The sequence below is a fragment of the Geotrypetes seraphini genome, chromosome 6 (genome assembly GCF_902459505.1).
Source record: "Geotrypetes seraphini chromosome 6, aGeoSer1.1, whole genome shotgun sequence".
NCBI lineage: Eukaryota > Metazoa > Chordata > Amphibia > Gymnophiona > Dermophiidae > Geotrypetes > Geotrypetes seraphini.
In genome coordinates this window covers 39,772,444-39,788,532 of record NC_047089.1, presented here as the reverse complement: position 1 = coordinate 39,788,532, position 16,089 = coordinate 39,772,444, and the positions used below count along the sequence as shown (strand labels likewise).

Sequence of the window (16,089 nt, the reverse complement as noted above, 5' to 3'; positions counted from 1 at the left end):
CCATTCAACTAGCTTCTGCATTCCTGCAGAGAAGAAGTGTTTTGGGTTGCTCCCGAAGTCAGGTGAGCATCGCTTCTTTTACGTCATCATTAGAGGTGAATCTGCAACCTCGCAGCATCTCCTTCAGTGCACTGAAGATGTGATAATCGCTAGGTACCAGTCAGTGGCGTATTGAGGGTGAGAGGTCCCCAGGGTGGAGGTGCCCCTCCCCTGCCCTTGTCTCCGCCACCTGCTCTTTTCCCGCCCCCCCTGCTGCACGTGCGCCCCTTCCCCCATAACTCTAGTTGTTCACCGCCACCACTAACAACTTCAACATGCTCCTTGTGACCCCACCAACTCTCCCTCCCAATGCGTGGCACCTGGAAGTGACATCAGCGGGAGGATAAACATGAAGCGTCAAACTGGTACAAACTTATTAAACTTTCTACACTGAAACAGATGTTATATAAAATCCAGCAATCTTGGTCCTCAGTCTTTTCTATTCAAACCACTGAAAAAGAATGGTATTATTTCTGGTCCAGATATGTTCAAATATTAAGATCTATTAGACAAACATTGTATACGATTGCGCACCAAACATTATGGACTCCCATCAAATCTCAGGCTGTTTTGCATGCCTGCCACCTCCATGATATGCAAATCTATCTGATGCATATTCATTAGGGCTATCCCGAAGACCTGACTGGCTGGTGGTCCTCCAGGACAGGGTTGAGAACCACTGCTCTAGAATTTCTTCTCTGGACTTCAGTTCAATTAAAAGAAGCATCTACCCTTAAATTCTATAAATGGCACTTAAAATTGAGTGTGCAATTAGTTGAGTAATGAACTTATTAGCACCAATAGTTTGGTACAAACAATCAATTATTGACGCTAACTGGCAACCAGGGATATTCATTAACGATGTGTGCAGAGTTATAGAATTTGGAGATCTGCACCTAATTTAGCCATGGGAATATATACCAGATTTCAGTTGGTGTAAATCCTCACATCTAAACATTGAGGCCTTGATTCTGCAAAACACTTCTAAAGTTAGACGCCGTTTAGACGTCTATGTTAGGTGTCATTTGTAGAATCGTGCTCAACGGCGTTCAGCACTGTTTAGATGTCTAACTTTTTAGGAGTCTGAGAATCAGGTTTTAGGTGAGATTTAGACATCCAAACAATGTCCTTAATGTTATAATATATTATTATGTTATTAGAATGGCGATTTTATGCTGTTTTTTATTATAATTGTAATACTGGGAGTTGGATCTATTTAATGCTTTTATTTATTTCTCTTCCACCAGACAGAGTGACTGGGATTCGAATCAGCACCATTAGGGTAGAAGGCTATGGGGCTCATAATAAAAAAAAAAGGTCTAAAAAGTGGCCTAAATGGCTACTTGGATGATCATAAAGCCTGATCGTCCAAGTACCCATAATCAAAGCTGGTTTTAGACATATCTAAAACCAGCTTAGGCCTTTCCCTGCCTCTAAACGCACAGAGAGAAAAGATGCATTTTTAGAGGAGGGGAAAGGGCGGATGGTGGGCAGGAGGTGGGCCAATCTACACCTAGGCGTACAACACGTATAACCAAAGATTTTGACAGGTTGCCTAGTCGACACTTATATGTTTTGACTTAGACCAAGTCAAAACAGGTATAAGTGCCGAAAAAGGGGCTGCTGAGCTGATGGCAGCTAGCACGATCAGCTCAGCGGCCAGGCAACCTACCCACCCTTCACCGAAACCATCGGGGCAGGAGAGATGGGTCATCTTCCCTGCCGCAATAGCGATACCACCAAGTGCCGCCAAATGCGGCACTTGGGATCACTAAAGCGGCAGGAGAGATGACCCATCTCTCCTGCAGCAATCCATCCCTCCAATCGGGCCAAGAGAGAGCTCAAGCCCTCCTGGCCCCGCCGAGTACGATCGGGGCAAGAGGGAGCCCAAGCCCTCTTGCCCCGCAATCCCCAAACCCCCCCGGGCCAAATCCATTGGGGCCAGGAGGGAGCCCAAGCCCTCCTGGCCCGGCGATCTCCCCTCCCTGCCCCCCACCACACGATCCAGCCAGGAGGGAGCCCAAGCCCTCCTGGCCCAGCGATCTCCCCCTCCTCCCACCACACAATCCGGCCAGGAGGTAGCCCAAGCCCTCCTGGCCCAGCAATCTCCCCCCTCCCCCCACCACACGATCCGGCCAGGAGGGAGCCCAAGCCCTCCTGGCCCGCGACCCCCTCTAACTCCCACCCCTCACTAAAATACAGGCAGGAGGGATCCCAGGTCCTCCTGCCCTCAACGCAACCCCCCCAATGACCAGCCCCCTGAACCCTCGACTGCCCCCCCCGCTCACCCGTGATCCCCCCGCTGACCCCACGACACCCCCACCCCCTTCCCCGTACCTCAAAAAATGTTGGCCGGACGGACGGGTGCCAAGCCCGCCTGTTCGGCAGGCCAGCCAGCGTAGGAATGGGGCCGGATTGGCCCAGGCAGCTCAAACCCTGCCCACAGGTGGGGCCTGAGGCGCCTGGGCCAACCAGAATAGGCCCAGGAGCCTTAGGCGCCTCCTGTGGGCGGGGCCTTAAGCACATGTGCCAGGTTGTGTCCTTGTGCCTAAGGCCCCGTGGGGTCGGCGGGGGGCCAGTTGGGGGTTCGGTCATTGGGGGGGTTGCGTCGAAGGCAGGAGGGCCTAGGATCCCTCCTGCCCATATTTTAGTGGGGGGTGGGGTTTAGAGGGGTTCGCAGGCCAGGAGGGCTTGGGCTCCCTCCTGGCCGGATCGTGTGGTGGGGGAGGGGGGAGATCGCTGGGCCAGGAGGGCTTGGGCTCCCTCCTGGCCGGATCGTGTGGTGGTGGGGAGGGGGGAGATCGCTGGGCCAGGAGGGCTTGGCCTCCCTCCTGGCCAGATCATGTGGTGGTGGGGAGGGGGGATCGCTGGGCCAGGAAGGCTTGGGTTCCCTCCTGGCCAGATTGTGTGGTGGGGGGGAAGGGGGAGATCGCCGGGCCAGAAGGGCTTGGGCTCCCTCCTGGCCCCAACGGATTCGGCCCGGGGGGGTTGGGGATCGCGGGGCAAGAGGGCTTGGGCTCTCTCTTGCCCCATTGAGTTGGGGAAGGTCAGGGTATCGTGGAGCAAGAGGGCTTGGGCTCCCTCTTGCCCCATTGAGTCGTGGGAGGGGGGGGAGATGGATTCTGTAACTGGTATTGTTTTTGACGGACACCGGTTACAGAATCCAGCTTTTAGGCCAGGGGTGTCAAAGTCCCTCCTCAAGAGCCACAATCCAGTAGGGTTTTCAGGATTTCCCCAGTGAATATGCATGAGATCTATTAGCATACAATGAAAGCAGTGCTGCAAATAGATCTCATGCATATTCATTGGGGAAATCCTGAAAACCTGACTGGATTGCGGCCCTCGAGGACCGACTTTGACACCTGTGTTTTAGGCGAAGGACTGGCTCCTTCGCCTAAAAGCCCTTGTTTTGGACGTTTGGGGATTAGGCTTTTTTTAGGTTGATTATATGGTATAAGTTTAGATGTAGTGGTGGTCTGGGCATTTAAACAGCTGAACGTAGAGGCAGGCCATTTTCAAAAAAACCTCCTTTTGGACGTTTTTTTTTTGATAATGGACATTTTCCCTGCTTCTACTTCCAACGTTTAAGACCTTAGGCCAAAAGGGGACTTAGACTTTTTTTGATTATGCCCCTCCACAGGTTTAACCAGTATGCTACAGAGTGAGCTAGCAAACTGTATAGGAATTGTAAAACTAGGTCTTATAGGCATTGTAAGGAAGTCTATGTTTGAGCATAGTTTAGGCACAATTTGGACGGATGGAACTTAGGTACAATTTGGACATCCTTAATGCGATCTGCTAAATAGCACTCTTGGTTTTTATTTTTACTTTATCAAGCTCAAAATACAGTTAATAAGGCACCACATAAATGGGCGGGAAGGTAACAAGGAATTGAGGGGTACAGATAAGGATTAAGGATAGGGATAGGAGTAGAGATAGGTTATAAAAATAGTCAAGGACCACTGCTCAGGCAATGGGCCTGATGGGCCGCCGCGGGAGCGGACCGCTGGGCACGATGGACCTCTGGTCTGACTCAGCGGAGGCAACTTCTTATGTTCTTAATATGCTGTCTGCTTGTCCTAGGATAAATTCTATACCCATAGATACACATTGATAAGAGGTGATTATCAAAGAGTTCATATGCCCTGGTGAAAGCCATTTCAAATGGTCTCTAATCAATGTGAGATCAGAAGTCCTGGCTATGTCTTAGGAAAAATGCAGTATTTGTAACTTTCTGCTAAAAGTGAGCAAGCCTACCCAAGTTTCTACTGTTTTGTAGGTACAAGGGAGAAACCCTTCCTTAATAAATTTGTTTCTGTTGTTGACAACTGAATGTCTGTTAAATTAATAATGCAGAGATCTAATGCCAAAACCTTTCCCTGCCTTGATCTCTCCTTCTGAATTCTAATCTGCCTTTCACATTCTTCTTTATCAAAAACCTTTTCCTCACATATTCTCTCTCAAATCTGATCTAATAAAAAATTATTATTGTTATATGTCTTCCAGTGTTGATTGGGTATGGAGATCAACACGGTTGCTGTAGCAACCATATTTCCACATGCTGTCTGATTACATCTCAAATACTTTTAATATATTTTAAAGATTTGGGTGAAGCACAAGATTTGTTTAAATTGAGAGATGCTATGAGAATTGTGAACAATGGTTTATACTATAACTTTTTTTGAGACATGGGAATATTAGCTTATGTGGAGCACACAGAGCATGTGCAGCATTATTATTACTAGCTGCCTTCTTTTGCCTGCTTTTGATTCATTTTAGAGTACATGATGAGTTCATAAGATCTTTTTCTTACTAGTGTGCTCACTGTAGTTTAAAAAGGCACTACTGTGGGATATACTCAGGTTCTGTTCTGTACTATCCCTTCAGCTTTGTTCACTATTGGAGAGTGAGAAGCCTTTAGCAAACTCTTATCATCAGTATTCTTATCATTACAACTAAAATAGATCAAAGACACTGTAGAATGGAAAATTTACATTATATATTACATGGACATGTGAAATTAGATAAGGTATTAAGGGACCTTCTTAATGATAAACTAGTAGCATATTATTGCTCAGATGTTGCCTTTTAAGAAGTAGCCACAGAGCTATGTCTTTCTGGCCAGCGTCCAGATTTACTGATGAGTGGGAATAGTGGGAAAGTTGGCAGCTGCCAGTGGAAGAGTTTGACACCTGTTGTGGGAGGCCCAATTTTCCTCCATTCCAAAAAACCCAGGATGTTTAAGAGGCCAGTAAATACTCGCAAACAGCAAGCATTTCAACCTTTTCTAAGATGGAAAAGGTAAAAGAGTTCTGGGATTCATGAGGACTTAGATAAACCAAGCCTCCTTGTATGTCAGCATTTGCCTGTGTACAGTAGTCAGGTCCTGGGTGATTAGGCTGAGCTCTGATACCCTACAAAGGCATTGTTTATATACAAGAGAGAATGATTTGGCAGCCAGAGAAGGGTGACTGGAAGTTCAGTCCAATGTGTGGCTTTAAAATATGAGTATTGTGAATTACAAGAGTGCAACAATTCTGAATCATAGATATAGTAAATGAATTTACAGGATATATGACCTTTCATTCAAACAGGATTCAGATACCCTTTACTGTTAATGTATTGAAATACAGACAGGTGTGAATGGCCTGGCAACAGTTTACTGGTGCTATAGCTATGGGTAGGTTATCAGACATCTGGGAAAAAACTCTTGACATATCCTCTTTTTAGAGAACTGTCTGGGCTCCCGGCTAAACTTTCCCAAAATCCAGCATTTGTCCGGGTTTTTTAAAGCTCCGACTGCATCCATGATGATGTCACACACATCTGCACATGCTCTAGTCTAGGCCCTCCAGATGCGGCTGGAGCTTGTCTGGAAGAAGAGAAGAGGCTTTATGAGGGCGGGACTGGAGGCAGAACTAGGTGGGGCTGGGGTGAAACAGGGTGGGGCTGGAGGCAGAACAGGGCGGGATCATGTGTCCAGGGTTTCCCAGAGAAAAATATGGTAACCCTAGCTATGGGCAAGCCTACAAAGAAGAAAGGGGATCAATAAGTATTATTATTAATTACATTTGGATAAACTGAAACCCAGAGAGCCTAAAAAATTTGCTTGGGAGAGTCAGACACTGCAAAGTTATTCCTCTTGGATTAAATCTTCTCACCATACAACTTTTCCTTGTTTTTCCATGGTGGGTTATTGGACTGTTTTCTCTGGCTTGGCCTGCGACTTTAGAGAAGTCTGAAAGGGCCTTTGAAACATCACTCCTAGAGTACAAGTTGCACAAGGAGCCAGGGTCACACTAAAACTGTGGTAAGCTTGGAGAAAGTAGAAATGTCAAATGGGCAGGAGACCCTGGCGAGTAAGTTAAGAGAAGACAGAAGGAAACAGAAACCAGAACTTGAGATCAACATGATTTGAAAAATAAAATAACAAAAGGTGGAAAAAAAAACTTTATTTCCTATTTTGTGATTAGAATATATAAGATTTGAAATATGTATCCTGCCAGAGCTGGTTAGATTTAGCTGGGGACCACAAAACCCACTACCAGGCTATGCCTTCTTCAGCTTCCAACAGGCTTAGGGCGCTGGATTTCCATTCTGAGCCGGGTGTGGACAGAGCAGGAGAGAATGTGATTGACCTGACGCAGCCGTTGTTCGGCGAAACAAGAGCCTTGTTGGTGACATCCAGTTCCTTGTCTTTTTTCAGCGTGAGAAGTGCTATAGCAGGAAGATCTACTCGCTGCTCTTGTTGCCATCGTCAGAAGTAAGTGAACTGGTTTGTTCTTTTTCTGGCTCCCTGTGCACAGTGGTAGCTTTGGTCCCATTTTGAAAAGTTACATTTTGAAACGTGTGGAGTTTTTTTGCCTATGATACAGAGCAGGACTGGCTTAAGAACTCATTGGGTTGCCGTCCGTATATTCTTGATAAGTTGAGGCTTTTTCTCCACCTATTATAAATGTACTTTCATGGGGTATCTCCACCACTAGGCTAATAACAATTTTTTTGCTGATTGTATTTATATTTTGTTATTGCGATTTGGATTCTTGAGAGACATTTAAATACCTACGTGATGTAAATGTGCATGAACTGAGCTTCTTTCATTTGAAAGGAAGCTTTGGAATAAGAGGGCATAGAATGAAGTTAAGAGGTGATAGACTCAGGAGTAATTTAAGGAAATACTTTTTTTACAGAAAGGATAGTGGATGCGTGGAACAGTCTCCCGGAAGAGGTGGAGACAGAGATTGTGTCTAAATTTAAGAAAGCCTGGGATAGGCATGTGGGATCTCTTAGAGAGGAAGAGATAATGGTTACAGTGGATGGGCAGACTGGATGGGCCATTTGGTCTTTATCTGCCATCATGTTTCTATGTTTGTAATTTCAGCTCGCAGGACCATCAGTTCAATAAACAAGCTAAGAAGCCAACTAGGGGAGGCGGGAGGGTTGTGAGACTATCTTCCTGCTGTTCTTCGATAACACCTGTTAATAATAATTTTATTCTTATATACCGCCAGACCAAAATGGTTCTAGGAAGTTCGCAACAAATGAAGCTGGTACATACAAAGCAGATAAAAGTACATCAAATTATGAATATAAAGGACTCAATTAAAAAATAAACAAGAAATGTTATGATACAAGCCTGTCAAATAGTTGTGTCTTTAACAATTTTCTAAAATCAAGATAAGAAGGAACCTCTAACATAATTTTACCGAACCATACATTCAATTTAGCAGCCTGAAACGAGAGGGTTCTCTCAAGAAACTTCTTATAACGGCAGAATTTAGTGGAGGGATACGTAAACAGAAGTGCTCTGCGTGTAATCTTATTTGAATGGTTAAAAGAAAAATGGGAAACAAGATAACCTGGTGACATACTGAAGATTGATTTATAACAAATGCATGAAAATTTAAACAAAACTCTAGACTCAATCGGATAACTGTGCTTTATCCTAGGACAAGCAGGCGCATATTCTCATAGCTGGAATTCCCTAGCTACTTCAAAAGGGATGGAGGAAAGTTGTTGATTAAATAGAGAATAATAGTTATATATTTTTAGAACTGTTTGGCCGAAATGGCTATCCTGTATGGAATTGGTCTCCAGACAGAAATGGGATGTGAAAATTTGGAGTAGGGACTTAAGTTTGAGGGAAAAATGGAGTACAGTACTAGGGCTGCCACCGCTGTTATTTCAGACACTGGTGCACTACTGTCCAGTTGCATCCCAGCCCAAGAAAGGCAACATTATATGCAGTCCATTGAGTGTGGAGAGTTTGACTTCTTAATTACCGAAGCTCCTAGGCTGTAGGGATTAAAGGACAGTAACAGACGAGTTGTAGTTTGGATAGGTGTAGCTCAATGTAGGGAGCAAACCAAGGCAGGTTTACAGTCCAATAAGCAAAGCACAGTTTTCCCAGGAAGACAATGTTGTCTGTAGAAAAAGGCTGGTAGTTCTATAGAATGGCTGAGATGAAAATTGGAGAATACCTCTAGTAGGAAGTTGAGATGAGTGAGAAGAACAACTTTATCTTGAGAAAATGTTGTGTGAAGTGGACCATGTATTAGAGATTGGAATCCTCTGAATCAGTGCACCACAGTGATGCAAAGGGAGAAGACAACTGTCTAAGTAAGGTGCTGGAGAGATGAAGTCATAAGCATTTCAAAGGGAGACTTCACCAAATGAACAGGAAAACCTAAGGGCTTTAAGCAACTGGAAGAGGTTGGATTGGAGGCTTTGACATCATGTAGTCCTTCATGAAGTGAGAAATCAACGGACGTAGCCAGAAGGTTGGTGCCCAGAGGTTCTTATAAGGCACTGAAGTCTTGAGATATGGTGCTGAAAGGCACATGTAAGGCACTGATAGACTTGAGAGAAGCAAGTACTGGGGTTTGTTGTCTCTCATTATCAGAATATAAACTGTGTGCACATGAAGCGGTAGAATCGCCATGTGGAGTGTTGTGTTTAGGAAGTTATGGTGGTTGACACTGGAATAGAGAGATGGAAAGTTATTTTGCATGGGGAGCCAGGAACGAGGCTCTAAAGTGCCTATATTGTAAATTGGTAGGCAGAAGGGATCTTTCACTCTGAGTCAAGACAATTAAAATGTTTGAAGAATTGGTTCCTTGACAAGGAATTGAAGTAGTAAAGCTAATGAGGGTTGCTTCGGTTACTGTGGAGCCACGAGAATCATAGTGGTTGGATTTTGCTGAAATGTAAATAAAGATTTCCATATCTTAGAGATTGAAGGGAATGTATGTAGAAACTGGGTTGTCCAGGCTGGAAGAAAATTTATTTGAATCCAAATGATGAGGAGAGTATAGACTGGAACAGAAGTGTTAAAGGTTGTGATTGTTGCAGGAAGGAAGAGACTGGAGATGTCCAAGTGAAGTAAAGTTGATGGACTAGAGATGAAGAAAGTCATCACTCGTGAAGCTGAAGGAATCAGATGAAAATGACTGTTGGAGCATTCTGTTTCTCTGCAAACTCTGAAGAAGGGAATTGTATTGCCACTTGACAAGAGGAGAAGGATCTGCATGCCCTTGGTTGATTATAGCAAATGGCTAGAAGTAGGAATACTCTGGGTGCTGATGCTAGGCCAAAGGGTAGCACTCTGTACTGGAGATGATGTGTTCCTATCTGAAAGTGGAGACATTTCCTGTGGACTGGAAGAATGGGGTTATGCGTGTAGGCTTCTTTGAGATCCAGAGAGCAAAGCCAGTCATTCTTCTCTAATAGGGGATGGAGAATGCCTAGGGACAGCATGCAAAACTTCTCTTTGACTAAGTACTTATTGAGGGCTCGGAGGTCGAGGATCGGACGCAGTCCTCCAGTCATAAGAACATAAGAATAGCCCTACTGGTTCAGACCAATGGTCCATCAAGCCCCTCATGGTGGCCAATCCAAGTCACCAGTATCCGGCAAAAATCCAAAGAGTAGCAACATCCCATGCTACCAATCCAGGGCAGCAGTGACTTCCCCATGTCTCTCTCAATAACAGACTATGGACTTTTCCTCCAGGAAACTGTCCAAATCTTTCTTAAAACCAGCTATCCGCTCTTACTATAACCTCTGGCAATGTGGTTTTCTTTGATATGTGTAAATATTTGGAATAGAACCCCTGGCCTTTTGGTAAGGAGGTACTGGTCAATGGAAATCAGTTGCAGAAGGTCCAAGAGTTCTTGTTGAAGGGAAGTCTGTTGAAAACTGATAAATACTTTTTTGGAGGCCTGTGCGGAGGTATTTTGTGAAGATGAAGCATAGTTTTCGTTTAAGACCTGCAAGTCCCAGTTGTTGGTGATTAGGGTTCAACAATGTTGGTAATGAGTCAGATGACCCTCAATAGGATTGGGAGGAGGGTAGAATGGCAAAACTGTGGTTAGATCCTGAAAAAAGGAGTAATAGAAGCATTGGTAGTTCAGTGGCCAATTGGCTTGCTGGAGGTGACACCGCCTTTGTCAACCAGACTTTCAAGTAGGGGAACAGATTAACTCTGTAAGAGTGGAGCGGTGCAGGCATGACAATGAAATACTGTGTAACAATTTGGATGTTGATTCTAAGGCAAAACATAGCTCTGTATACAGAGGGCAAGTTGGCTTGTTCAGAAATCAGAGGTATTGGTTGTGGCTTTCATGAGACTTTGAGAACATTGCTACTGGTTGTGCTCCTGGAAGAGTATGTTCATTTATTTATTAAATAAGTATGTGAAGAGTATGGAGGTTGTGGATTAACAGATGACTTCCTACTTGGTTCGATATGAGACTGGAACCCCTCGATAGTGCTGATGTCTGAAATTGATAGAGTTTTGGTTTGTAGTTGCGCTATTTGCTTGTGGAAAATGCCACCAGATGGTGGCTTAGGATTGCTGCTCTGTTGAAAGCTCAATGACACGTACACTGTTTTTAGTCCATACTTTTATCTGTGAACCCCATTTCATCCAGACCCCTGATGAAGGCGTGTTCGCTGAAATACGGACCGTGTAAGGTCTGGTTGGACAATCACACGTGTACTACATACTTATATTTGTATTTTTGTTTTTATTGTGAAGAGCGAATAATAAATCATCTTTCAGAACATCTACATTCACAGTCTTTTGTTTTTATTGAGAAATTGATAGAGAACTCTCCTTGTTTGAAGTTCTGGTAAAAGTAGAGTATAACCTTAGTTCACCCCACTCAAGCTAATCAGCACTAGCGGTATAGGGTGAGTGAACCTCTAATGGATGTGGATGGAGGTTGTAGGGCATTGATTAGGTGTGCCAAGAAGTTGAATGAACTTTTATTAAGTAGGAGTTTGAGATGTTTGAGAGCGTTGGCTTCTAGGGCGTTTTGGAGCCAGAGTTGTGGAAGACGTTAAAGGTATAGCGTAGTGTCTTTTAAATGATGTAGTCAACTGTTTTGGATCATAAAACTTAGAAACTGAGGAAGAGGTCATACAGCAATCTTGCCTGGTGATCTTCTGCATAGTTTTTACAATGTGATCACCGAAAATTTTGTCTCCTATGCAAGGGGAAATTAGCAAGGCATTCCTGAAGAGTGAGTTCCAAGCCTGATTTATGAAGCCATGCTTGTTGTTTCATTGCAGTGGACAAGGCTGACGCTCTGAAAGTTACATCCAAAGCATTAAAGAATGATCTTGACATGAATGTCCTGGTCTTAAGGAGATCATGCAAAGTTTACTGAAAGTTAGGAAGCTGGTCTACAGGAATGAACTGTTCAAAATGAGACAAGTTCAAAATAAAATGTCATCTAGAAAGAACACTGTATATACTCAAATATAAACCAGTACTGGAGAAGATGGTGGAGCAGCTGGCTTTGATTGGTCTCGAAGTATAGTTGCTAGCTCCTTATAAAGCAGTTCGCAATCCTGATTGGTATGCTGCGATATCCCGAATGTCGATGATACCGTTGGTGCAGGGTGTCGAGGTATTGATGTTGAGGCATGCCTCAGAGGAGACACTTCCTGTATTGAAGGAGAGCGAGACTGCTGCTGGCGCCGTTTGGCATGCATCGACTTATTCGATGCTAGATATGCCAGCGTCATGTGGTGAGGTGAAGCATCGATATTCTTCGTAGCCTGTTTACTAGATGATATCAGCACCGGTACCGACAAAATCAGTGCCAAATGATGCGGCGATTGTGGTGCCAACTTCGATGCTTCTTTTTTAACATCGGATGTGGGGGACATCTTAAATGGATGTTGGGGTCCAAAAGGTTTCCCTTGTTGTAGACATCGAGCCTTCACAGAACATTTTTGTAACTTTTGAACAGTGCTGATAAGAGTCTATTTGGTGCTCAGGACAAAGGCATTGAAGACACTGATTGTGAGGATAAGTGACTGATATGGCCCTGTTGCACCAAGGGCATCTCTTGAAGCCACTAGAAGGCTTCAACATCGATGAAAAAAACACTAATGCGAGATCAAACAAATCAATATTTCCGCCGATGGTTGAGTAATTTAGAGATCAAAAAAGATTTGATGTTGCCGGCCAGGCATCTGGCTGAAGGAGGACCGAAGGCCCAAAAACTAAAAGGTAAAAATTTGGAGAAAAGCCTCCTGAGCAAGTAAACTAGTATCACAGAAAAGAAAAAGAATAAAGAAAAAACAATCCGGGAAGGCACAAAAAAAGAGAAAAAAATAGCGCAGTTGTAGAGACTCCAAAGACACACGTCTTGTTAGTTCTGCAGAAAACGAAGAACTGATGGTCCCATGAGCCGATGTCAGGCAGGAAGGCACTCGTGCATAAGTGGTATGGGCAGTCTTGAAACTTCTAAGAAGTTAAAGTAACAGTATACCTATGCACTGTCCGTACCGGGCTCTATGGATGACGTCACCTATCTGAGAGAATATGCTGTCTTATTGTCCTGGGATAATAAATAATTATAGGAAAGCACTGTTTTTAAGCAGGCTGTTTTCAAAATTGCAGCTTCCTATAGTAAGTGGTTACTGTGCATGTGTGTATTTAATCAGTGGCTTAGAGAGGGTGAGAGGGAGCCTGGGGTGGTGGCAACCTTCCTCCCCATAAGGCCATGCATGTCACTTCCCTTCCCCATACCAATTTAACGTTCCTGGTGTGAGCAGCAACACCTAAGCTTCTGTCGCGCCAGCGTCAGCTCTTCCTCTGACATCACTTCCTAGGCACAGGTCCTGAAAGTGACATCAGAAGAAGAGCCAACGCTGGTGTGACAGCAGCTTGGGGGTTGCTGCTTGTGCCAGGAATGTTACAGAGGTACAGGGAAGGGAAGCAGCATGCACACGCAGCAGGGGGGGGGGCAGAGAGGAGGACAGTGCCCGAAGCGGGCCACCCCTCCCCCTCTCTTACTATGCCACTGTACTTAATGTAGGTCAATATTCTCAATGAAAAAGGGAATCCCTGTTGACAAGTCCTTCAGCAACCTTGTCTGTTGAGAAACACCTTGACCGCAATAAGAACTGTAGGTTGGGATCGGTCCACCCCTGATGTCCCGGCCTGTGCTGCTCTGGTTACTGGTAATAAAACAAGGACAACCTCACGGTTTGCTGAAAGCACAGCCGAGTCCAACGAGCTTTCAGACACATCCGCCAGCCAGCCACTTAATTATTTCGCTGAAATGAGGCAGGAAAATGCGGATGCTTTTGTTTGGTTCTGTCAGGTCAGTATGCCCTTTAAAAACTAATTTGAAATACAGCTGGTAAATAATTTATTTCAGATAAACGAATTAAAACAGGGGCATGGTTAGCGAAAACAGCAGCATTAGCCTATTTTTATTGAAAACCTATGGCAGCATTTTGGCGGTATCCCCCTTTGCACGTTAGCTGAAGCTGTATGTTTGCATCCTTAGGTGAACGATTCTCCCCTTTCGCTGGAGATTTTGGGCCACTGTTGCCGTTGCCAAAGTAGAAGTCACCGGTAAATCCCTTTCAGAAGAAAGAAAAAGGCGCTGAACGTCTTTCGGGTTTCTGTTCGTCCGGCTCTCTAGCAGGGCTCTCGACGACGCTTCGAAGTGGCGGTTGTGGCGTTCCGTTACGGGAGGCTTTGTAGGACCCAGCGGCCGGCGCGAGCGGCCGCTGGGCGGGGCTGACAGGCACCCGCGCTGCGATTGGTGCTCCTTCACGCGCTTTGTGCTCCGAGTCGCGAGCTGCCAGACGGTCACCGCGGCGCTGTCTGCGTGAGTCGAATGCGTGCGTTGCTGCTGGACTCTGGCTGAGCCGGGACTGATGGAAGCGATGTCTCCTCAGCAGGATCCCGTCGGGCAGGCTCGCTCCTCTTCGCTGACAGGGGAGTGCAACGTGCCCGGCCTCGTGGAGAGCAAGAAGGTAACCCCCCCTCCCTAGCCTCTGGTCATCTGTCAAGTGGATGTGCCTCCCTCCCCGAGGTTAAGTTATCCAGAGTTAATCAACCGATTCGAATCGGTGGTTTTATTTAGGTTGAATTAAAGATGTGCGTTTAGCTTTTAGTAGAGAAAACGCAGCTTACTTCTTGTAATTAATTTAAAGGGTAATATATAAGGTACTTTTGCGTCGTTACGAACTACCATTGCGTGCAGGTTATTTTAGATTGTTATAGCTATTATTAATGACAGAAGAGTGGTGAAATGTGTCCAGTTTCTTGCATGTGTGAAATCAATGCTTGGTTTCCTGTTCTGCACGCTGTGAGTGGCTATAGATTCCTTTGCTGTGGATTCCAATGTATAATTATGCTTACACTCTGCTGGGTTTTATTTTTTTTTTTTGGGGGGGGGGGAGGGGGGAGTCAATTGAAATGACATCCCCTAGCCTTGCTTGTTTTGGTGGATTACGGTTGACCCGCATCTTTCTTGCTCCTTTGGGTTTCCAGTAAGCCTTCATTCACACCTACTGGAGGGTTCTCTCTTCTTTTCCTCACGATCAGTTGTGGCCCTGCGATTCTGAGATGGGTATTACCGAGGTTTGCTTTTTTAGGGTCCAGTACACAGGTACCCTAAATCTTACCCGTGGGTGACCTTGTAACTGGGGGCTCTGTCGGTGCTCTGAAGCAGCTGGGTTTGGGAATTGATCCGAGATTTCTTTCTTTTCTTTTTTTTTTTAGGTTGGAAGTGCAGCTTTTTCTCAATTGGCGTTTTAGCCCTTGAGTTTTATTTATTATTAATTAATCTTTATTCATTTTTAAAGCTCCCAGTAAGTGTAACATATAATACAATCATTTATACTTAAATCACACTTAATATAACATCAAATTCTAAACTATATCAAATAATCCCTCGCCCTTGTATCCTATATTTATTCATAAGTAAAAGAAATCATACAATAATCCCATCCCCCTACCCCACCCTGGACGTATATGAACCAAAGGGAAAAAAAATTAATGTTTATTCTATACAATACTTGATTTCTGCTATAGCAATGTGTGCCATTATAATTCACTCTCCAGGCTTGTTTTACGCAGCTTGTATGTTAGGCTTTGCAGCTCTCCGTGTTCCAGTAATTCAAAATATTGATCTAAAATAGAATTGTTATGTAAATAAAAGTGTCCTAAACGGCACAGCCTAGAAGTGCACTTGGCTGCTGTGATTTTAAAGGTGTGATCTCCCCACCCCTGCTGTTTTTAAATTGTATACATCGGTGTTCCCCTGAGCAAGTTCAAGTGCAAATGTGGGGCAATATTCACAACATAGCGTGAAAGAACAATAAATCTTAATAAAAGGAAGGGTTCCCCAAACCTAGCCCAGTTCTTCTTTTTCTCAGGGTGACTTAATGTAATTTCCTCTTAACAGTCAGATGAACTTCTAGTCTTGCCCAGCCTCAAACGAAGGTCGAAAATGAATTTTAAAAAGCCAGTAAATTCAGTGAATGCAAAAATCACTGTTTCAGCACTTGAGAGTCTTTAAATTTAAATGCTAACATTTACATGCTGGTTAGGTGTGTAAATGAAATAGCATGAGTACACATATGCATGTAAATGCCAGAAAACTAAGTTACAGTATATGATTTTTTTTCTAAGCATTTAAGTGCAAGTACTTACTTACACCCACTCTATGGGCTCCTTTTATCAAGCCGCGATAGCGGGGTTAACGCGCATGACGTTTCATCACGTGTTAACCC

General features: G+C 44.5%; 1 protein-coding gene across 1 annotated transcript in view; it reads left to right on the top strand.

Moving 5' to 3' along the window:
* The first annotated feature begins 14,167 nt into the window (after positions 1-14,167).
* The window catches only part of ARHGAP20 (Rho GTPase activating protein 20), a 187,702-nt gene continuing 185,780 nt past the window's right edge, over positions 14,168-16,089 (top strand). Inside the window, exon 1 of the mRNA XM_033949793.1 lies at positions 14,168-14,325. Coding sequence (XP_033805684.1) covers positions 14,227-14,325 — 99 coding nt within the window. The 5' untranslated portion in view covers positions 14,168-14,226. The remainder of the gene's footprint in view (positions 14,326-16,089) is intronic.